The 23,518-nt window shown below is 40.7% G+C and overlaps 1 protein-coding gene across 5 annotated transcripts in view; it reads right to left on the minus strand.

Moving 5' to 3' along the window:
• Nucleotides 1-23,518, minus strand: part of LOC147023827 (uncharacterized) — a 146,788-nt gene that overhangs the window by 116,695 nt on the left and 6,575 nt on the right. For all 5 annotated transcript variants that reach the window (XM_085889671.1, XM_085889669.1, XM_085889670.1 and 2 more), the window contains 2 exons: nt 2,499-2,585; nt 1,630-2,284 (listed from right to left, as the gene is read on the minus strand). In XM_085889671.1, the coding sequence (XP_085745797.1) occupies nt 1,630-2,284; nt 2,499-2,513 (670 nt within the window). In that variant the 5' untranslated portion in view covers nt 2,514-2,585. The remainder of the gene's footprint in view (nt 1-1,629; nt 2,285-2,498; nt 2,586-23,518) is intronic.

Consider the following 23,518-nt stretch of genomic DNA (forward strand, 5'->3'; position numbering starts at 1 on the left):
CCTTTTCGCAATGTCATCGCAAGGAAAAACAAAAAGAGAAGAGAAGAGAGAAAAAAAATTACTTCCTGGTTTGGAGCATACCAGCACTCTGATGTTACTGAAATTTATACACCGTCTCATATGAAAACGATCATAACTTGTGGCATTGTGTTTATCTATAAATGCGCATAAGAAATCGAGAAATTATTAGAATACACGAAGTCATCACTCTCTAGAAGCCCGTACGTTATAACCCGTAATGGGAACGCGGCTGAGCTTCCCTTCCCCATCGGCCACGCAACAACGTGTCTTGTCATTGGTTTGGTAAATAAATGGCCATAACTTGGGAAGTGTGGTGTATGGGCGGAGCATGTATTGTATGGGCGGAGCCCCGAGTCACCCCGAGCATGGTGGTGGTCACGTGGTTGTGGCTTCATATGTCCCGACTCGCCCACTAGGGACTTGTAGCACCAGTAGTGTCAGCAGCATGTGGTATCATTAGTAGTGTCTTGTAGGTCGTGTGCCTGTAGAGTGCATCGAGTGCGTAATAAAGCGGAGCTACGGGCATCCTACGCCCACCCTCTCGCTCGAGGCAATAAAGCGGAGTTGTGTTTCCCTCCGGCTCGTGTCTGCCTGTTCGCACCTCTGCCACGACACTACAGGAAGCACTTGTCCGATTAATATCAAACCTTGAAAAGGCACATCCTCAGGGCCCCAGCAATATACCTGGCAAGTTCCAATTAGATCGGACCAGTGGTTGTCGAGAAACAGCGGTCACAGACACACACACACACACACACACACACACACACACACACACACACACACACACACACACACACACACACACACACACACACACACACACTGCTGGAATTATAGATAGATGCCTAAAATTTAGGTGATGGTCCATGAAGTGGGGGGGGGACGACGACAGAGAGAGAGAGAGGAAGAGAGAGGAAGAGAGAGGAAGAGAGAGGAAGAGAGAGAGGAAGAGAGAGGAAGAGAGAGGAAGAGAGAGGAAGAGAGAGGAAGAGAGAGTAAGAAGAAGAAGATAGGAAATGTGAGACAATGGAACAGACAGTGTTTATTTTTTCTACATGGATATGCAGCAAGAGTAAAAGACATGCATATCCATAAAATAACTTGAGTTAATTTGATGACGTGCCATCACAAATAACCACGTTTTCCACTGAAAACAAAGTTGAAAGATGGCAGAAAGTTCCACCATTGAATGTCCCAACATCAAATTTCGAGTTAAAAATGATTTCCCTGTTTTGACCTCTGCGCCCCTAAGTTCCCAACCCCTGGGGAATGAACCTGGGGTCACTTCCAACACACACAAAAAAATAATCGCAGCATATTTCAAGCGTCCCCCAATGTCAACTGCATATAGAAAGTTTCATTAAAAAAAAAAAGTTTCAAAATGTGCCCATAATTGCATTTTTGGTGTCTGACCTTTTCACTCTACCCGAGAGGGCGGGGCCGGAAATAACACTGCTCTTGCACCTTTGTGCTATGTGGTGATCATAACGACCAAGTATGGTGAATTTCTGCCCAATCGTTTCGGAGGTGATAAGACGGATGGACAGTCAATTGCAATTTCCCCCTCATTTGTTTTTCAAAATGTGTGCGGATAATAATACTCACCATCAGTTCCAGCAAGTGCATCCCATGAAGCACAATGTCTCCTCTGTTCACTGAAATTTTCAACAAAATTCTTCCCTTTTTCATTCCTGGGAACAATTTGTGAAACCTGTTTGTCCAACTGTGATGGATGATGTTGATATTCCTCGAACACTACAGTCTTGGAATCAAACATGTTGCTGCTTTTCTGGTGAGCATGGCCTTCCTGGTTAATTGCCTCATTCTCTTCAGCTGAAAAAATAATTTCCTTCACATCAAGCAAAAATTCCTGGTTACTTTGATAAACTTCTTTGTCCACTTCTTGGCTACTTTGATCAATTTCTTTGTGCAAAAGACTTTTCTTTGCTGCATAAAAACTCTGTCTTTGGTTTTTAAAATCAATGCTTGGATATCCCAAATCGTTTGGGTCTGGTATGCAAATTTCATGAGAATCTTTGGCAGTTACAAGATCTTCAGATACAATGTGATTGTTATCCTCAATAGCATCATCCAGCTCAACATTCAAAATCCCTCTTGAATCTGTTGTCAACGCTCCAGTTTGCTCAATGTCCACCTTCTCAAAACTTCTTGAAGGAAGCAAAGACTTCTCAAGAGCAGAGGCATCTTCACTGCCATTATAAATTTCTTCCTCATTATCGTCACATTCAAAATCTGTAACCTGAATGTCACACAACAGAATAGTATTGAACACAGTGTGTAATTGGGTAAGTCTGGTAACTTGCATTAAACTCCAGTGAAAGATGAGTTGTTTGTGTACACGCACGATAAGTTAAAATAGCACAGGTTTCGCCAAGTCGTCCGATCTCGCATGCAAGTCCTTTTTGATGATACTATGCAAGGCAAACATTCCCAAAATGATTAAATCACTGTACCTGTGTTGGCAACATCACCTCTTTGTCAACAAAACTTCTTCCAACTCTAATGGCATTCCTTGGGAAATATCCAAATTTGCTTTCAGGCTGGAAAAAAAAAAATGATGGAAGAAAGAAAAAAATCCATATTTGCACAAAAATAATAAACTTCAAAACACAGAACATGTGGTGTTACCACATAATGCTGGCTAATGAACCATCAAGCAGATAGCACATTCTTGATGAAGAGAGTACTGATGGAAAACTGGTCTTAATGAAGGCTGGTGTTAATCTGGATTGGTGTTGAAGTCAAACAATGGAACGTTGATCCGAGTATGCTAACTGGTCGGAAGCCGACATACATCGATCAACATTTTAGCTTTTCAGTCATGATTAAAAAAAACAACATGGTACATATTTTTGTCATAGCCACACCATTCATTCAAACTATGTTTAAGTTTGAATGAATGGCATGGCTGTGACAGATTGAGTGTAGACAGTGTGCATAATGTCCAACAGTAACCCTCTTCTTGTGAAACTCCCAAAATCCAGGCTCACTGCACATCTCAATCTACAGTATATATAGGTATGTATATACATACATATGTAAGTATATATATACATATGTAAGTATATATATATATACATACTGAAACGCAAAAGAAACTTACCACCTTTTAAACATTCAAATATCAACAATAACACTGTGTGTAGTAAATGTGTGAACTTATTTGTGGACAATAGTGTCCTCACTGTCAGACGAAACGGTCACGGATGGTCACTTGAACCTTCAATGGTCACTTCATAGCACAGCTGTTGAACAGCAGTTTTGACTGTCAGTGATTAGCCAAGGGGTACGGGATGATTTTAATGAGCTGCACGTGATGTCTTGATATTGGCTTTAAAAAGGCCAGTGCAAAATGGGCATTTCAATCAACATGCCACGATTGTCAAGGGATCAACGGCCGTGTGCCTTGGGCATACTGCAAGGCAGATTGAGCTACCGTGAAGTGGCACGTTGCCTTGGCTGTTCACACCAGACGATATCGGCCCTGGTGGACAGAGACACCCTCCACAACTCTGCAGATGACAGAGCTCGATCAGGGAGGCCAAGAGTCACCACTTCAAGACAGGACAGGCAGATGGTTCTAAGTCAGATGGCTTCAGACATTGAGGACTGAGTGGGACAGAATCCAGCAGCAATCCATCCCAAGACTGGTAGGCAGTATGCGCCGACGATGCACTGCCTGTATCCAAATGGTGGCCACACACGCTATTGAAAGGGGACTGACATTGCATGGCTTGCATTTTGACGGGGGCGATCGGCCTCGCCCCCGTGATCGGCCCGGTGGTCGATTTTCAGGGGGTCTTTTTATCGGCCCCGTAAAATTAAGCTGTTAAAAATAAAAATAAAAAATTTTTTTAAAGAAAAAAAAAGCTAAGATTACCTGTATGGCAAAACAAAACACCTTTGTTTAACACCATTGGTCTCCTTTTGGAGGCGAGAAACGGACAATGACATGGTTGAAGCCATCTCCACAGATGATGAGAATACTGTTGTGTTTCTTCAGATAGCTCAGGGGATGAATCTCTTTCACAATTATCTGATGCATCTGATGATAGTGACTTTTGGGGGTTTCTGCCTGAAGATTTACATCAATACTAAACCTACTAAAGTTAATTAGTATTTGGCAGAATGTACTGAACACATGTATCTGTTATGTTATTGGACTGAAGATACTTGCAGATAAATTAGTTTTGTTGAGACAGAAATGCATCAATAAACTCATTAAATTTGCGACTGTTCAGATTTTTTTTTTTGGTCATTCAGCTTTGCAGCGAATAAAGTTTTAAATTTGTTACGAGAATAAATCTTTTGACATTATTACGATGTTACTGGTGGATCCAGGTGTGGACATTCAAGTACAACCTGCATGACAAGGTAATGGCAGTGAAAAGTCAAGATTTATCCCCATGTATATGTTGAACACAGTAGGCAAATCCAGGGGGAGAAATGGGTTGGACTTGTGCACGTAATACTTGAATGGTCCCAGTTCAATGGCATACATGTAATGTATTGTACCGGCACATCATTCATGCAAATTGTCAGAACATTTGTCATTACAGGTAATAATACACAACAACAAAGACCACTTAGTTTTAATACTTTTTAATGAAAAGGATTGTGGGAAAGTGCTGTGCTTGAGCAGAAAGTTCTGTTTCTCAGAACTTTGTGTTTGGCCCCAAGAAGGGCTATTTCAGGTACATTTTGAAATTACATAGTTAGGATTAGGCTCAGTTTATTCAGATTCTTTGGCAGTTCAGTTTGTACGGACATTGGTCAATTTGGACTACATGTTAAAACAATTTACAAAAACTAATTCACAAGATTTTGAAGCAATTTTAAAATCAGCCCCGTGGGCAAAAATCAGCCCCCTCACCCCACATGACGAGGCCTATTTATCAGCCCCGTCCGATTTTGAAAATGCAAGGCCTGCATTGCACCCTGTGCTGTTCTGTACTGTAGAACAAATTTATGAGATGGTGTATCTTGGTCAAAAACTTGACCTGTCATCAATAAAATGCCAATGTTTCAATTTGCAATTGTTGGTTTGTTTTATTTTTAACTGTTACAATTTTATTACATTTCAAACAAGTGGGAAGTTTCTTTTGCGTTTCAGTATATACATATATACATATATACATATATACATATATACATATATATATATATATATATATATATATATATATATATATATATATATATATACATATACATATACATATACATATACATATACATATACATATACATATATATATAGTTACGGATTTCAGAATCCGATCTGATGAATGCATCCACACATCCAGGTCCTCAGACAGTTATTTCCTGAAATGCATGTTCCGATTAGCCCCATCCCAATGTCTAATGGGATCTTAAATCTGATGCATTGAGAAGGGTAAAGGATAGATCCTCTCTCTTATGGGAAGCTTTTCTCTTTAAGACAGACACGTTTACACACATTTCTTTCACGAGCTCTGAAGCCCACACCCATTCTTCCTCAGGAACAATCTTTCGTGAGCTCCGACGCCCACATTTTTTTGAGAGCGCACGGGTCGTCATGGTAACCGTGCGCCAGTGGGGCGGGGTGAGTTTGGGGCGGACTGCACCCGCAAACACGGCTCGAAGATAGAAAATGAACGGGAGGTACATTCTGTTAGGAGAAAAAGCAAAAGATGAATAAGAAAAAGCGAAAAGAGAGAGGAAAAAGCAAAGGGCGAGAGAGGCGAGAAAAAGCGGGGCGAAAGAAAGCCAGGGAGGGAGAAGAGAACGAGAAGTAAGCTTGAGAAGCGAGCAAGAAGTGGGTGTCTGACCAGCACCAACAACGAAACAATTCGTCCTTCCCAGTGCTTGGGCAAGCGAGCGTGTAGTGCGCGTGTGGGTGTCTGAATTGCGCTGAGACAATTCATCCTTCTCAGTGCTTGGGCAAGCGAGCGTGTGGTGCGCGTGTGGGTGTCTGAACAGCGCTGATTTTGCTTTGAAATTCATTCTTTATTTACCTCAGCAAATAAAAAGTTTTTATTTATTTATTGTATTGTTAATAAATTGTCATTTCCAAACTGTCCGTGTTTGTCCTTTCCTTCCATTGGTCGAGCATTGTCCGAACCTCGATAGGCTGGGAGGTAATTACCACAGATTTGACCAAAAATCATCAGCATGCACCAGCGGTTAAAACGCTTGGCCGCCCGAATTAAAATCTAATCGATATAACATTGGTGCTTTGCCAAGGGCACGCTCCCCGCTCAGGTAACCACGTGACCTCTAGTTAAATGGAATAATTAGACAGTGGACACTGGAACTCGTGTGACTGGGTGGCGTTCGTGGTTCTAAAACAACCCACCGTACTGCAACGTTAATTGTGAGCGGTGGACCCAGGTCCGGCTCTACCGAGGACAACCGGGGATTAATCCCCGAGTGACAAGCTGGCGTCTCGGTACCCATGGCCGCAACAATGTATATATATATATATATATATATATATATATATATATATATATATATATATATATATATATATATATATATATATCAATCCCCACCCTCTCTCCTCCTCCGTCCTTAAAGAATGGGTGAGGTTGAGAAATACTTTTGATCATCAGTGGTAAGTCTGTACACATATTACATATAACAAAACAAAAATCTAAACAAAACACATGACATATATATATACATATATATATATATATACATATATATATATATATATATATATATATATATATATATATATATATATATATATGTGTTCCAAAAAAATGAAAGTTTGATTTTTGCTGCTCCCTGATTTTGCCTTTGTTCCAATACCCCATAAGAACTTATAGGTCAAAAATGAACAAAATTCCATATTTAGGGGTTCCTCAAGTTGGCACAATTATGTTCATTATGGTGAGGGCATTTTGCACTGCAATGTCAAAAAGCTCATCTTGGTCTCCTTGGAAAAACTATTCTTTCATCCTATATGACTGCTGTGGTTTTTGAAAATATCAAACAACCATATTAATTGTGAGGTGTACTGCGTTGTGCATATTCGACGGCAAGTTGTCAGTTACAGTTTGGCAAATTTCAACAATATTGTGCCAACTTGAGGAACCCCTAAATATCCTCCAATCTGCTTCATATTTGGTGTGTATGTTTCTACTGTCAAATGGAACAAAGGCACACCCAGGGAGCATGAATATTCATACTTATATTTTTTTACTCCCTATTATGAAGTACCCTAATATATATATATATATATATATATATATATATATATATATATATATATGTATATCTTCTTCTTCTTTCGGCTGCTCCCGTTAAGGGGTCGCCACAGCGGATCATTCGTTATGATCCGCATAGTGATTTGGCACATGTTTTATGCCGGATGCCCTTCCTGACGCAACCCTGGTCGCCTCTGACGACACAGGGATATGGTAAACCTATTTCAACCGGGGTATACACCGGCCCAGTACACTGGTATATATATATATATATATATATATATATATATATATATATATATATATATATATATATATATATATATATATATATATATATATACTATAAACACTCAAACCTTGATAGTAACTATCCCATCATCATCGAAGATGCCAAGTCTGACTGCAGTCTTTTTGAAAATTTATAGTGGTATCCATTATGTATTCTTAAACATATTGGATTTTTTGTTGGATCATATATATATTTGTTGGATTGCTCACCGTGTCACAATCGTTTTGCTTCTAAGCCATCTTATAAAACAATCTACCATCAGTTCAGAGCTTGGCGTGTGGGACAAGGAAGCAGATGATAGTTGCGTTGATGCAAAGTCAAAAATTGTGGAAGGAAACAAAAAATAAAACCATCATTGTATTTTGCTTTCACCATTTGTCATACAATCACACACATAAGGAAAATATTTGTGTACAAAGTATGAAGTTTACATAGAATCTGCACAACTAATCCAAGGGTTGTATAACTATATAAAATGCATATCTATTGCTAGTTCTGTGAAATTTTGATGTGCAATGACTTGCCACCTCACTCGAGTGCAAGGCGTGCCTGGATACGAGTGATGACAAGAAGTACAGCGAATGCACTCTACAGCATTTCATGAAGCTTTCTCAGTGCTCGTCATCAATAGGCAAGTCAGGTCAGGTCAGGTCGGGGAGCATGCGCCGGAGCAGCGCGTCGCTGCGCCCACTTTTCACCGGTACTCCATGGGCCTCCGTCTCGCCATCCCCCAGGCAGATGCCCGGCCCATCCCCATATTATTGAGATGCCGATAAACCTGCTGCAACCACAAGGCACATGGTTGGCCCATTTGCCTCATCCCTTACAAGGCTCCCTCACTGAAAGAATGCGGTGAGCAGGATCAGCGTCAGAAAAACGAGCCACATGTCCACACAGCCACATCTGATGCTCACAGACTATACAGGGAACTAATTTCATCTGAATCTCTCTCAGCAACAGCTTGTTGGACACAAAGTCTGACCAGGGATAGACAGGGATTCTCTGAAGAGACCTGGCACTGAAGGAGTTAAATCTCTGCCTCAGATCCCTGGTCAGAGTCCAAATCTCATATCTGCAGAGCAACACTGGAAGCGCCAAAGACCTGAAGGCTCAGACTTTTCTCCTCTTGCACAGGAAGCGACAGCACCACACCCCATGGTCCAGTGAATCCATGACTCCACAGGCCCAACCCAGACATCTATTGACCACTGGCTCACAGCCAGCGGAGAAAGGTATATCACTGCCAAGGTAGGTGAATCCTCCGTAACCTCAACTTCCTCACCACAAACAGGTACAGACAAGACAGCAGCATCCAATATGTCACTGAAAGCCTGGATCTTAGTTTTGACCCAGGAAACCCGTAATCCCAGTGGCTCTAACTCCTAATTCAGTGCCTCGAGGGGCCCCAAAAGGATATCCAGAGTCTCTGCAAAGATAACTGCATCATCTGCAAAATCAAAGTCAGAGATCTTGACATTCCCAAACGATGCACCGCACCTTGATCTCTCCAATATCCTCCACAGAATCCAGTCCATATAAGCGCTGAAAAGTGTGGGGGTCAGTACACACCCCTAATGAACTCCAGTAACAACTGGAAATAAGTCAGGCATGGAGCCACCAAATATCACAGCACTCTCAATAGCACAGTATAGTTCAGACATCAGAGTGATCAGTTTTGGTGGCACCCCATGAAGACGAAAAATCCTCCAGAGGGAATCCCAATTGACTGAGTCGAACACTTTGCAGAGATCCACATAAGCTGCAAGCAGCCCCTGCTGATACTCTCATCTGCATTCGGTGAGGACTCGAAGAGCAAGGATACGGTCAATCGTTGAACTCTTTGGTGTAAAGCTTGACTGTTCTGGGTGCTGGTGCTCAACCAGGTAGTGGCAAACCTTATTAAGAATTATCCGAGAAAATTTATTATTATCTGAGAGAAATTATCTGAAAGAAATTATCCGAGAGTGAACCTTGCCTCGCACTGAGAGCAGCTTCACCCCTCGGTAGTTGTTGCAGTCCTGGCTATCAACCTTCCCTTTCCAGAGAGGGACAACAAGGCCCCTCTTCCAGTCAGTTGCAATGATGCCTGTGTTCGAAACAGAGAACAGAACTGCATGCAACGACACGAGTACAGCATTTCCACCAGCTTTGAGAAGTTCAGCATGGACGCCACAGATTTCAGGAGCTTTACTCCATTTCAACCGGTTCACCTCAGCCTGTGTTTCCACAAACGAAGGTGGATCACGGTTGATTGGATGGTCAGCAATAGGAATAGTGACACCTCTGACATCCACCTCAACAGGTGGTGGGTCAGCCGGTGCAGCCACTCAAAGTAACCAGCCCAGCAGGCCATCACTTCAGACTCGTCTGTTAAGAGCCCACCACCCTCTGCTCTAACTGCAGGACATGAATGCATGGCTTAGAGGAACACAATGGTCAAATTGCACTGTAAGCAGAATGAGAATCACCTGACCACAAGTGATGCTCTACCCCCTCACAGATTCTTCGCACATAGGCCTCCTTGCCCACCCTTAGTGCATGTACAGTTTTATGCCTCAACTCCCTGAACAGCTCAGCTCTGCCACTCTTGTCAATGATATCCATTGCCAATTGAGAAACAAAATTCTTCCTCACCCTCCGGTGAGTTCCAAGACATCCACAGGCAACATGAATGATGGGAGCGTTGAAGACACTCCACAACTCTTCAGGATTCGCCAAAGCACCCAGACCCCCCAAATCACCAATCAGCCTGTTTACAAACTCCTCAGCTATCCTCTCATCCTTGAGCTTGCCAACATTCAGCCGAGGCTGGGATGGTACCATTCTCCTGGATTCAACCTGAAACTTCAGAGTTGCTACAACAAGCCTGTGGTCAGTACTGAGAAACTGAGCACCCCGGTCGACCCCCTGTAAGCAGGACGAGAATCACCTGACCACAATTGATGCTCTACTACCCCCACAGATTCCTCGCACATAGACCTCCTTTTTCACCCTCAGTGCACATTGTTTTTCACCTCAACTCCATGAACAGCTCAGCTCTCCCATAAAGCCTGGCCCTGCGATTCTGGATCATCCTCCAGCGACCATCAACGAGCACATGGTCAATCTCCTTTGCCACACCACCAGTGTTGTAATACCAAGTCCAGCGATGAGCCTGTGGGCGCTGAAACCATGAACCAGCCACCCAAAGTCCACGACTTCTTGCAAAGTCAAGGAACTTACTGTTATTCTGGTTAACAGTTCCAGACCCATGGTGACCAACACATGTCTCATAACCATCCCTATCAGTGCCAGTCGATGCAATGAAATCCTCCAAGACTCGAAGAGTATCTCACCTGGGGCATTGATCAACCACAGACTCGAGCACGGCATGGAATGCGTCTTTCACAGTAGGATCACTCTCCACAGTCGGAGCAGATACAGAGACCAGGGAAACGACACCCAAGGAGTGACAAACCCTTCGTCTCATAATACGCTCGTTGACCGGTGTTACCTCAATTATCATGGGAGTCCGCTTCTTAGACACTTGGGCATGGTAATCATCAGAGCGACCAGACCAATAGTACGTGTAACCACCCGCCATGATATCGCCACTATCCTCATAACCTTAGAGAGTGCTGCTATACCAATGTTCAAATGCTGGAACTCAGATTATAACAGACAGGTGATCATCCTCTCTTAGGGATAGGACATTCCAGGAACATACCCGAAGGGACCGCCTCATGTTAACCCAAGGAGACCGCCGTCTGGTGGACGACACCTCAGCACGACCCCGACACACTCTCCCGCAATCTGACCTGGGAATGTTACCCCGTGGTTGCCCTCCTATCATCAAAGATTGGGGGTCCCGAAGGCTTTGCCCCAATCCCATCATCCGATGAGCTGCCCTGTGAAGGGAAGCTGCACAGGAGGTAATCCCATGGAGTGGGTTTTCAGTTTTCCTCACATATATGGGTTTTGCAGAATGAAGTGTTTTATGGTGGCCGGAGTGGAAATCCTGCCAAGGACCTCCTAAAAAAATAAGTAACCCAACTGCAGGAAGGCATCTGCAGACAGTTGGGCATCAGATATGGATGGCTGTTGGCTCACAAGGTGCTCCTCCGCCCTTTGCCAGGTTTTGTTTTAATCCTGCTGCATGTCCAGATCCATACGTCCTCCTCTTACCAGGAAACCTGGTGGGGGAGACGGTTTAGTCACCGACAACCCGACCTTGAAACAGGTTAGGACAGGTTTACATGGTACCTGTAGCAAGTCACAGATCTAATCTGGCCTGCCCTGGCAATCGGCAGAAATGTGAGAAATGTGGCAGGCTGGCTTATTTATATGGAATCAGAAGATGTACAACAATGCATACAAAATGAATCTTCCAGACAGTCTTTTCCAAGTCATAATTAGCATATCTAAAAGTTCATTAGGGCAATATTATAGACATCGCACTATATATAATTTGTTGTGTACGTGTGTGTGTGTGTGTAGTTGGTCGTTATCTCCATTTGCGGGTTTCAGAAGGTGGAACGGATCAAAGTTTGATCAAAGTTTGATCAAACGGATCAAATCAAAGTATCCACTTCCGCTTCAGTAAAGGACCTGTCACACCTTGACGATTTAGCCAGCGTATGGCTGACGTATGCAAAATTTGGCTAAAACGCTGGCACACGTCGAATACGTTATGGGTAAGTTTGTATACGTTAAGAGCACGCAGGCATACGTCGTAGTACGCTGGCTTTTTTTTTTGTAGTACGCTGGCATACGTCTTTGTACGCCGAGGTGTTAGACAAATTTTCCATGCTTGAAATTTTTTGACGTATGCCAGCGTATGACTCACACGTTCCGCATACACTGGCCATAAGTTGTAGGCACGTTACGCGATCATTGACACACACGTCGACACACGTTACTTGTAAGTTACTCATAAGTCGAAACACGTCGAGGTAATGTTTAGCGTACCTGAAACATATTTCTAACCTATGAGTAACATGTTGTAGGCACGTTACGCGATCGTTGACACACGTCCACACACGTTACATGTAAGTTACTCATAAGTCGAAACACGTCAAGGTAATGGTTCGCGTCAGTGTTCCAGACTCCGTTTTTATCTTGCCAAAACGAAGTTTTTGCAAGATATGTTAGTCAGCTTGTGTGTTGTTTTATTTTTTTGTTTGTCTGTAATCACGTATAAAAAATTCTGCAGAGCACAGTTATCATTGGAAATTTTTGTAACTTCGCATATCAGAGGCCTATAGAGGTCCCTTTCAGCGCACAAAATTTGGAAGGTCAAGGTCAAAGGTCAAGGTCACTTTGTCGCAAATCAGGGGAGTCGACGAAACCCTTATTTTTTGAGTAATTTTGATCGGATCATCTTCAAACTTCATGGGAATATAGTTCATAGTCTGGCGCTCAGCTGATTAATTTTTGGTGGCGATTGGCCTTGACCTTCATGGTTAGCGCCTGAGGTCAAACATATTTGACCCCAAGGTCAAATTTTCAAGTTTTAGGAACCATATCGTGAAGTACCTCAAATTAAACACCTCGATGAGTGCTTTCTAGATATGTCAAGCTTGAGACATTATGACGTCATTTGGTGATGTCATTTGGTGACATTATGAGGCAAACGCATATTTTTCATGGTTACTCTGTAGAACGATTCTCATCGGAATCTCTCGTAGGCAGATATTCCTCAAGGAGTCGCTCCTGGTGGATTGCAGCTCTGTTCACCTCAGTGTGACCTTAAAGAAGTCACACATGGTCACCTTTTGGCAAGATACGGGTCACCCTGCGGGTGACATTGGTTTTTTTTTATATTTTTGTTTTTTCTTCGGTATGACGGTGATGTTAACACACACTTCGACAACACACACACTTCGATTTCTAGTGCGGTTATAATATAATATAATTAACAGGCTGCCACTCAACGATTAAAATCATAACCGCACTAGAAATCGAAGTGTCAACATCACCGTCATACCGAAGAAAAGAAAGAAAAAAAAAAAACCAGGGAGTCTGGAACACCGACGATAACCATTACCTCGACGTGTTTCGACTTATGAGTAACGTACAAGTAACCTGTGTCGACGTGTGTCAACGATCACGTAGCGTACCTACAACTTATGCCAGCGTATGCAGAACGTGTGTCATACGTCGAGAAATTTTCAACATGCTGAAAATTTCTCGACGTACTCGGCATACGACAACGAATGCCAGAAAACTACGACATATGCCAGCGTGCTCTTAACGTATACAAAACTTACCCATAACGTATTCGACGTATGCCAGCTTGGTTTGGCAAATTTTTCATACGTCGGCATACGCTGTCTAAAACGTCAAGGTGTGACAGCGGCTTCACACTATGATGTCTAGTGCGGTTATGATTTGAATCGTCGAGCCGCAGCCTATGAATAACCTACGCCACGTGATCGTCGGGGATATGCTGCCGCGCTATGCATAAGTTAGACTTTCGTTGGGCATAGGTTGTGAACGCCTACAACACGCTCAGCATTCGTTGGTATAAGTTATCTATATGTGATGAAAACGTTCTGTGTACATTACTATGACGTTATGCATACGTCCAACACGTTATTATAGGCCCAAAACTTAAAAAAAACATCAATAGTTCAGCGTACGCCAGCGTTTTACATACATTTTGAGACGCTGGCTGAAACGTCAAGGTGTGACAGCCCCTTAAAGGATCACAGTTCACGGTTCATGGACTAAGCTGTTCAACTTTGTTGTTCTCAGAGTTTTGTTCCGAGGTCTCTTTTCAGGATAGTCACTAAACCCCAGACTGCCTCCAATTGCAGTTAGTTTGCGGCAATATTCCAGGGATGATTTTTTAAATGTCAGTGAGGTTCTTCTCTATCATTCCTGTTGTTCCAATTATTACTGGTACAATTTTGATGCTCTTCAACTTCCAAGATCTCTTGACCTCATTTTCTGAGGTCCTGGTATTTAGTAATTTTCTTGATTTCTGCATTACTATAGCCAAATTGCTGGGTACTGATAATCTCAATCAGCAATGCTGTCTCTCTTTCTTTTTGTACCATGTCCGGTCGCAATGCTTTCTTTTCTATGTTCATGCTCGATGGGATCACGAGGTCATACATGAGGATGTTGTCCTCATTTTCAATGGTTGTCCTTGTATTGGTTCTTGTGTCCATTAGTTTTCTGGAACTGGGATGTTGAATTTTTCCAGCTATACCAATTAATCACTTTGCACACTTTGTTGTACCGTTGTGTATAAAATTGGTTTGATAATAGTTTTTTGCATCCCAAAAACAGGTGACTTATACTTATGTTTCTGGCTTACAGAACCTACACTTGTCTATCTGGCTCAGTCCCACTATCTTTTTAAACCCATGAGTGTGTTGTCCTTGATGTGGGGCGTTTATTATGCTTTGTTTGCTGTCCCAGTTGAGCTGACTTCTTTGCCATTCCAATGAGCCTTCTTTGTCTCTCCCCAACCTGTCCAAATCTTTTTTTTTGTATTTTCCTGCTCTTTTCTCACTTTCCCAGATGTTGGTGTACATTTGTTTATATTTATTTTTATATTTTTCTTTTGTCTTTTTTTGCAATTGTTGGGGCTGTATTTGTTGCCGTTTGATTTTCTTGTGTGGCGTCATCCATTCGCACCAGTTTTTGGAAGGTGAATTCGGGCAACTTTTTTCAGTTTGTTTGTTCATGTTTGTTTACAAAATGAATAGGATAGTCTGTTGAGCATTTCACATACTCAGTTAGTCCAATGCTTGTCGCTCTGCACCTGGTTGAGTTCCATCAGGCCGCTCCCTCCCTCTCATCTCGGCAGGTACATTCACATCTGGTGTTTCGATATTTCCTGATGGATGCTGTAATATCAGTGATATTCCAGAGCTCCATTGCTTTCTCAATCAGTTTGATTATTTGGAGATCGATTTTGTATACATGTGTGCATTTTATCATCAACTTAGTGGGAGACTGTTGAAAGCTTTCTTATAGTCTATCCAGGCGGTGGCCAATTGGTTCTTCTCATTTTGCAATTTTCAAGTATGGCCTTGTTCAGTAGTCGGTGATCAATTGGTCCATAACAACCTCTCTTACATCCTTTTTGTTCTGTCCCTAAACCTCCTTGTTGTGGAAGGTGATGGAACATCATTTCTGTGATGATCCCCATTAGAAGTTTGTGTGTTGTTGGTGGACGGTATTGGCCGGTGCTTGTGAGGAAGTTGGGTTTCTTCTGATTTTCAGATGAGAAAGGCATTTCCTTCTATGAGCCACTCATCCACTGACTTTTCCTCTTGGATCAGTTCAATGAAAGCACTGGCATAGTGATTGTGGAGAGAGCATCAAGTTGTTTTCGCCAGAAATTTGGAATTCCATCTTGGTCTGAGCTTTTAAAGTTTGGCATTTTTTCAAATTGTTTTCCAATTTTTTCTTCATCAATAATCACTGGGGGCATTTCCTCTAGATATTGCTTCTTCTTTTCCAAGTTTGGGATCCATTCCACTATCTTGTTATATTCCTTTCGATTTTCAAAAATTCCTTTCAAGAACTTTTCTGGCTTTTCGTTTTCAGGGGGAGATGACACATTCTATTTTTGTTTCCCTAACTTGTGGTAAAATCACTTTGGGGTGAAACATGTGGTTTTGTTTTCTCCTGTTGCTTGCTTCCTCAGGTTTTTGTTTTTTTTCATCTTCCTTGCTATCATTTCTATTTTTACCCTCACCAAAGGATTCGGAGAGGGTATTACATTCGAGTCCCTTTGTTTGTTTGTCTGGACAGAACTTTCATGTTTTTCTCCACAACCGCTTGTCGGATTGAGACATTTTCATCATTGGTGCGATTACTCATGTAGAATATTTCAATGATAATTATGATGTCATGGGTCACGTGGTGTGGCAGCCATATTGGAAAAATGAAAAACATTGGACCTCTATCTCTGAAACCGCACAAAGGAAAAATTTGAAACTTGACACATAGAAAGTACTCCTCATGGGGAATCAGTGATTTTTTTATGACGTCATAGGTGCCTTGTTATGACATCATAATTGCATATGCAGAACGCCACATCCAATAAGTGTGAAAATTTTTGAGTCATCTTGGGATAAAATGGCCCACAGAAAAAAAAAAATTAATGACGTCATCAGTCACGTGATTCTGCAGCCGTATTGTTTTTTGTGTTCTTTTTTTTTAAACCTTCAAAAATCTTCTCTGAAGTGGCTGAACAGATCGAGATGAAACTTTACATATATGACCACCTATCCATGAGGAACAAGTCACACATATGACATCATAGATCACATGGTTTGGCAGCCAGATTGTATTTACCTGAAGACCTAAAAAAATATACCACTCAAAAGAAGTCCTGGCAAGGGATTGCAATCTCTGATTGCTCTTTTTCTTTTTTCCATTTTGAGTTTGTTTTCAGGACCCAAACACTCGAGGTCTTTGTCTTCGATTTTGGATTTGTTCTTTATTCTTTTTTTTACTTTTGGGTTTCTGTTTCCTTTCCTGAACTGTTGTATCTGTCCGATTTCCTTCCTCAGTTGCTCACCTTGTGTCTCTAATCTGTTTCCATAGTGGAATTTGGCTTCTATTTGTAGGGCCTGGCTATTTTTAACCTCCGCCATCTTCGAAGATGGATGGAGGTTACTGTTTTCACCCCTTTCTGTTTGTTAAGTTGTCGAAGACAACTTCTGTCACTTTGTACAGTTAAGAGTGTGTGTGTGTGTGTGTGTGTGTGTGTGTGTGTGTGTGTGTGTGTGTGTGTGTGTGTGTGTGTGTGTGTGTGTGTGTGTGTGTGTGTGTGTGTGTGTGTGTGTGTGTGTGTGTGTGTGTGTGTGTATACATATACAAGGCTACAACATCAATTTTCTCAGCGGTCCTTGTGTATATGTCCACGAAACATTTTGACATGAAAGATAATCACCCAGACTGAACCTATAAATTTGGGTAAACCTGGATCAAATGATGACGTCACGAAAAATTCACAAAGTTTCAAAAAATCCCAATCATTTAAATGGGATGAAATTTCAAAAAAATCATTTCTCCACCATTTCTTGTTCAATTGCTTAGATATTTAATGTGCTGATGTAGGGTCATAATATCTTTCACCCTGCCATGTTTCAACTGGATCGGATCCAGATTGTGACATCACAAAATGTTTGAAATTTGCATTGAAAAGCCCATTTACATGACAAAAAAATTCTTAAAATTCGAAAGTTTTATATTTTTCGCTCAAACTTTTAGGGAATGTAAAACATATGATTGGCCATTAGCTGACGTAATTTGATCAACTTCCGGTTTGTATTCTGGATCCCATCAGCAAAAATGTGTCATAATTTGGCCATTTTTGAAAGTGCGTATCTCCATCAATTTTTGTGATATGTGGCTCAAACTAGGTGAGAATGTAGTTCAGATATTACTCTTTCATGAGATATCCAGGCATTCGTTGTGACTGTTCCGGTTCAATAGTTCGCCTGACACCGAAAATTCGTCTATCATGCTCAGGCGCCAATGGCACTATTCTGCAAACGTGATGTATTCTTTTGCAGTGCAGGTCAGTTTTATTAACAATGAAAGGCCTTTCACATCGTACCAATCCATTATGACGTTACCATCACGTGGGTGTGTCAATTTTCCATTTTCAGTAAGAATTTTGCTTGTTTTTATGCGGAGGAGGTGGAGGTGATGATGGAGTTTTTGACTTAAACCATTGACATCACATTCCACATTCGAATGTTGTTCATGATGGCAACTGACTGAACTGTAAATGCTGTTTCTTGTGCTGTATCCGTGTGACTGCAATGAAGTTATAATAAATTTTCAAACAACTTCGACAACTTCCTCACTCCATGAGTGATTCATTTATTTGTTTGTTTGTTTGTGAACAGTATTACGGGAAAAACTCCTCGACGGATTTCGACGAAACTTGGTGGGGGGGTTAGGTATGGTCCAAGGATCATGCCATAAAATTTTGGACTTGGTCCCCCACCCCCCAAAAAAAAACAATTGTTGGAGAAATTTTTTTTTTTTTGCATTTCTGCATGTTTTCAGTGATTTCCAACCCCCCCCCCAAAAAATTTTTTTATACCCCCCCCAAAAAAGAAAACATTTTTTTTTTGCATTTCTACATGTTTTAAGTGATTTCCACCCCCCCAAAAAAAATTGTTACCCCCCCCCTCAAAAAAATTTAGAGAATTTTTTTTTTTTTGCATTTCTACATGTTTTAAGTGATTTCCAACCCCCCCCCCAAAAAAAAAAGAGAATTTTTTTGCATTTCTACATGTTTTAAGTGATTTCCAACCCCCCAAAAATTGTTACCCCCCCCAAAAAAAATTGTTAGAGAAAAAATTTTTTTGGGGGCATTTCTACATATTTTAAGTGATTTCCAAACCCCCCCCCCCCCACCCCCAAAAAATTGTTTGAGAAAAAAATTTTTTTTTGCATTTTTACATGTTTTAAGTGATTTCCACCCCCCCCCCCAAAAGAAATGTTGGAGAAAAGAACTATAACTCTGTCAGCACTGTTGACATCATATTTAATGAATAAGATATAAGGTTCACTTGAGTGACCCAGCAGTATTGGCGGCGGAGGTTTTGCACTCTCCCGAGTGCTCCCCCTCTCGTTTCTTATTGCGATGTCGTTTGCCCGTTATTTATTCTTGAATGAATAGTGCCCTGGCTACTAAACACACAATATCGATTCCCTTCAAGGTGGATAATTTTGAAATCATTTTTCTAATTGAATGATTGTATCACCTCATTAAGATTTTTGTCCGTTTATGGTTTTCTTTGCGATGGAGTTTTGGTCTGAGATTTTTATCAATTTCATCTCTTATATTTTGTTGGCCAACTCTTCTTCCAGCCTACGCTGCTCTGCATCTTCACCCTCTTCCTCTCCCCCATTCTTCCACTCTCAATTATCTTTCTGCTCAACATCCGCCTTTTATACTTTTTTTAAATTTCCCCCTTCGTCTGTGCTCAAGTCACCTGGTCCTTCTCACTGAACCGGTCTTGCCCCTCTTTCAGGGGATGCCCTTGGTCTCTTCTTTTGCCACTCTATCTTCGCCGCCTTTAGATCGGCTCTATGTCGGGGTTTGAGCACCCCTCTCGTTGCACAGACAAAACTCTCTCTCATGCCATCTCGGCCAAATCCTTGCCATCCATTTTTTTCCACCTTCAAGCGAGGGATTATCTCCCCTTGCTGTAATCTCTCTTGCCACTTGTTGCCTTGACCTAGATGTAATCTCTTCTATTCTAGCTTTATCTCAATATATTTTAGTTGTTGGAAAAAAAACACGAATTTATCAAGGTGGACACTCTCTGCCCTAGTTGCTAATTTTGTTTTTTTTTCAGCTAGTTCCTGAACCGCTCACCCTTACCTTCCTTCCCCACGCCTCATGTATGGAATACATTTTGCATTGAAGGATTAGCCCCTTCTCTTCAACACTCCAAGTTTCCGTTTGTAGTTTTCTTCTCTGGAGTGTTCTCTTTGATGGTGGAGATACAGTTATAGCACCTTTACAGCTCCTTGCTTTGGTGCATAATCACATTTCTTCGCAAGGTGGTCTTTCCTCGCTTGACAAGTGCAGTCATTATTTTTTACAGCGCACTTTCTTGCTGCTCGGATGGCCACAGACATAGGGTTTCCCCTACAGAAGGCCTGTGACTCTTTGCTTGTGTGAGAGGCGGTGTATTATCACCTTTCCAATTTCATTTTATTACCGGAACTTGTGACATGTCTGTTCACGTCACAAAAGCCCGCTCGTTTTTAAAGGAAGCGCCATCTTCAGGTATTGAGCTGGTGATCGGTGCAGGTTCGCAATGATTGTATAATTTGCTGTAATCTCACGTTCGTATTCCTTGTATAATTACCATAAACATGTTGTGTCGATCCTGTAGAAGCAAAACAATGGTAATTTGTCGACTCGGCACGATGATGTACGTTTTTGGGCGCAGCAATTAATGTTGGACGAATTGCAATTTGCGATGTTGTTTGGCTGCTAATTTAAAGCAGAGAGATACAGTAGAAAATAAATATTTTATTTATTTTAGTAGACTATCCTGATATGTTTGCACAAGTAAATATTCTTTGCTTTCAAGCTGAACTCGTGGATGTTACTGGGTGGGCTCACTGTGTCACCGATTGTATCTCGTCGTCGTGCTATTCTACCAGGCGGGGGGGGGGGGAGGGAGGGGGATGGGTTTTACATGGATCAAGCACATGCTTGATCCTGGCCTGGTAGGATTCCTGGCCACATGCGATTGTCAGAACTAATATTTACCATAATTCATTTGTTTGAATGCATGTAATTCATCATATTGTTATGGTTCAAGTTACTAGTAGAGCAGTGTGAACTCTCTGAGGCTAAATCAATATATGAGGTAAACCGATGTAGCATTGCACTTATGTGATATATTCATCTGTGCTACTATATTGACATAGGGGCTGTTTCACAATGAGGGTACCAAGTTTGTCTCACAACCACTAAAAATTCAAACTCAATATTTTTTATTTTTATTTCTCCAAATCTAACATTGTTAATTACAATACTTACATCCAAATTTTTGGAGCATCTGAATGAATATTTCTTATTAAAAATAATACCCCAAGGATGTTAGGAGAGTATTTTTTAAACGACAATATTCATTAATACAATTCAACTATAACCACAAAATAACAACACCATCAAACTTCAGTGGTTTCCATATGTTCCACAAGTATTATTCCATTACTGGAATTATGATTCAGTATACAAATGAAGTATATTTGTAGAAATATCAATAAGACTGAACTAAGTTTCAAATATCCAGAAAAAAGATATGTTTTAATCACCACTGTCACTAATAGCACTGCATATGATGGAATTTAGTACAAAATTTTAAAACTACATGTACTTTTTTACATATTCTGAAAAAATTACTAATTTATCTCTGAAAATAAAAGTTTACCACCACAATGAAAAATATGACGAAAATCACATATTTTTTCCAGAGAGGACATAATTTTTTGACATGAAGCAATACATTCTGTACAAGATATAACTGCAAAGTAATACATTTATCTTATAATGCCAATACAAAATGCACCTAGTAAGTGAATCTCGACGGGATTTTGACACTTTTTCAAACCGGCTGTATCATTTAGCCCAACGGTTTCTAAAGATGCGATAACTTTGAGATGTATTAGTATTCAGACATTTATTGAATAATATATTTTATTTTATTTAGTTATCGAATTTAAAGCTTTATACAAAATAGGACCTGTCCTTAAAAAAAATAGCAGTTTACTCCATACACTAAAAGTTTCTCAGCATGTTGCATCTTTAGCACTCGCACGAGAACGTGTATGACATGTCCAATTAAAATTGACTGTCAGAGTTTGTGACATTGTTTTGCACAGCTGTTGTGATTACTTATTACTTGATCTAGATCTGGATCTGTAATAACAACAGTTAGTTATGGTTTACTGCCATAATGATTCTTTACCAGTATTATAACCAAGCTATATCCTTACCACTATAGTTTGGGTATAATACTAAAGCAGTAACCACTATAGCAGTAAAATGCTACAACTACAGGAGAGTGAGGGGTTATTCTAACTGCCACCACCGTTTCCCACCACCAGCAGTTGATTAATCTGCAAGCAGAAAAGCAGAAAATCTACATAAAGCAACAGGCATACATACGTCAAATATTTTTGTCCTCTACGGAAAGTAATATTATGGGCTCTTTTATGGCTTGTATTGTACCAAATATCTGTATATTTTTATTTGGGTGTAACTATATGTGATGAGAGATGTTACTACATATGTATTTTCGCAAAAAAGTGATCATACGGTGGGAATTATGTCATATTTCTTTCTCAGACAACTAAGCATGTTCCAGGAAGCCCAGGTTTAGCCTTCAAAAACTAGAATAAATGTGTTAAAAGTAATCAAATTCAGCATACTTTATAAACAATAATCAATATTGTGCTGGATGAAGCAATAATTGCACAAATTTCAATGTCATTTCATGTGATTAATCTCCTGTTGAATGTCATTGAATAACTTTCCGGAGAGGACATTTTTGACATGGACATTCAATCAGTGTTGTAACAAGATAAATTACATAAATGTAAATACCTTTTACTCATAATGCATATTCATGACCATGTCAACCATACAAAACATCAAAATTTATAGCCAGCAAGTAGTTTCCTTATAACTCGTGGCAGTTTCGGTGTTTCCGAAGAGGACACATTTTTGATGGACACATGTAAGGCAATCAGTACAGGCCATGCAAATAGAAGGTTATTGGTTACACTCAAACTTTGTAGCATAAAATCAGTGCAGGTATATACACACTTGGTAAAACACACAATAAACTTTTAAAAAAGACCCTTTATTTATATAAAAAAATTCTACAATATGAATTTCCGGAGAGGACATATTTTGACGGACGAACGGTGGGACATATTTTTTGAGGGTGAAATAAATATTCATAGTCTGAAATTAATAGCGAACGAAGTGAGTTTTATACTTAACGCGTGCATGTGAGAGAATAGGAAACAACAACAACAACACAATAGCCATGGCTATTTGGAATCCATGTCGTTAGCTATGACTTTTTGCTTCCGGTTGTTGTTAAACGCTGTGCGGTGTATAAACACGATTGGGTTTTATTTCTAGCTTGTGAATATTACTTAACGCGTGCACGAGAGAATAGGAAACAACAAAAACAACACAATACCCTGGCAATTGTGAATCCGTGTCGTTGGCTATGACCATTTTGCTTCCGTTTTTTTTTTTTGCTTCTGGTGTTTTTTTTGTTTCCGGTTTTTGTCATGGGGAATTATGCATACCGGGAGATCATGACCGGAAGTGTTTATGTATTTATTCAATTTTCTTTTCCCCAAAGTTAATTTTATACTTCCGAAAGTGATTTTTTTCATGACAGGAAGTGTTTATTTTGTATTTAACATTACCGGGAGTGATTTTGAAACTCTTTCCGGAACATTTAATTTCTTT

Source organism: Eptatretus burgeri, chromosome 7 (genome assembly GCF_056783735.1).
Source record: "Eptatretus burgeri isolate ZD-2024b chromosome 7, Ebu_testis_v1, whole genome shotgun sequence".
In the NCBI taxonomy this organism is placed as follows: Eukaryota; Metazoa; Chordata; class Myxini; order Myxiniformes; family Myxinidae; genus Eptatretus; species Eptatretus burgeri.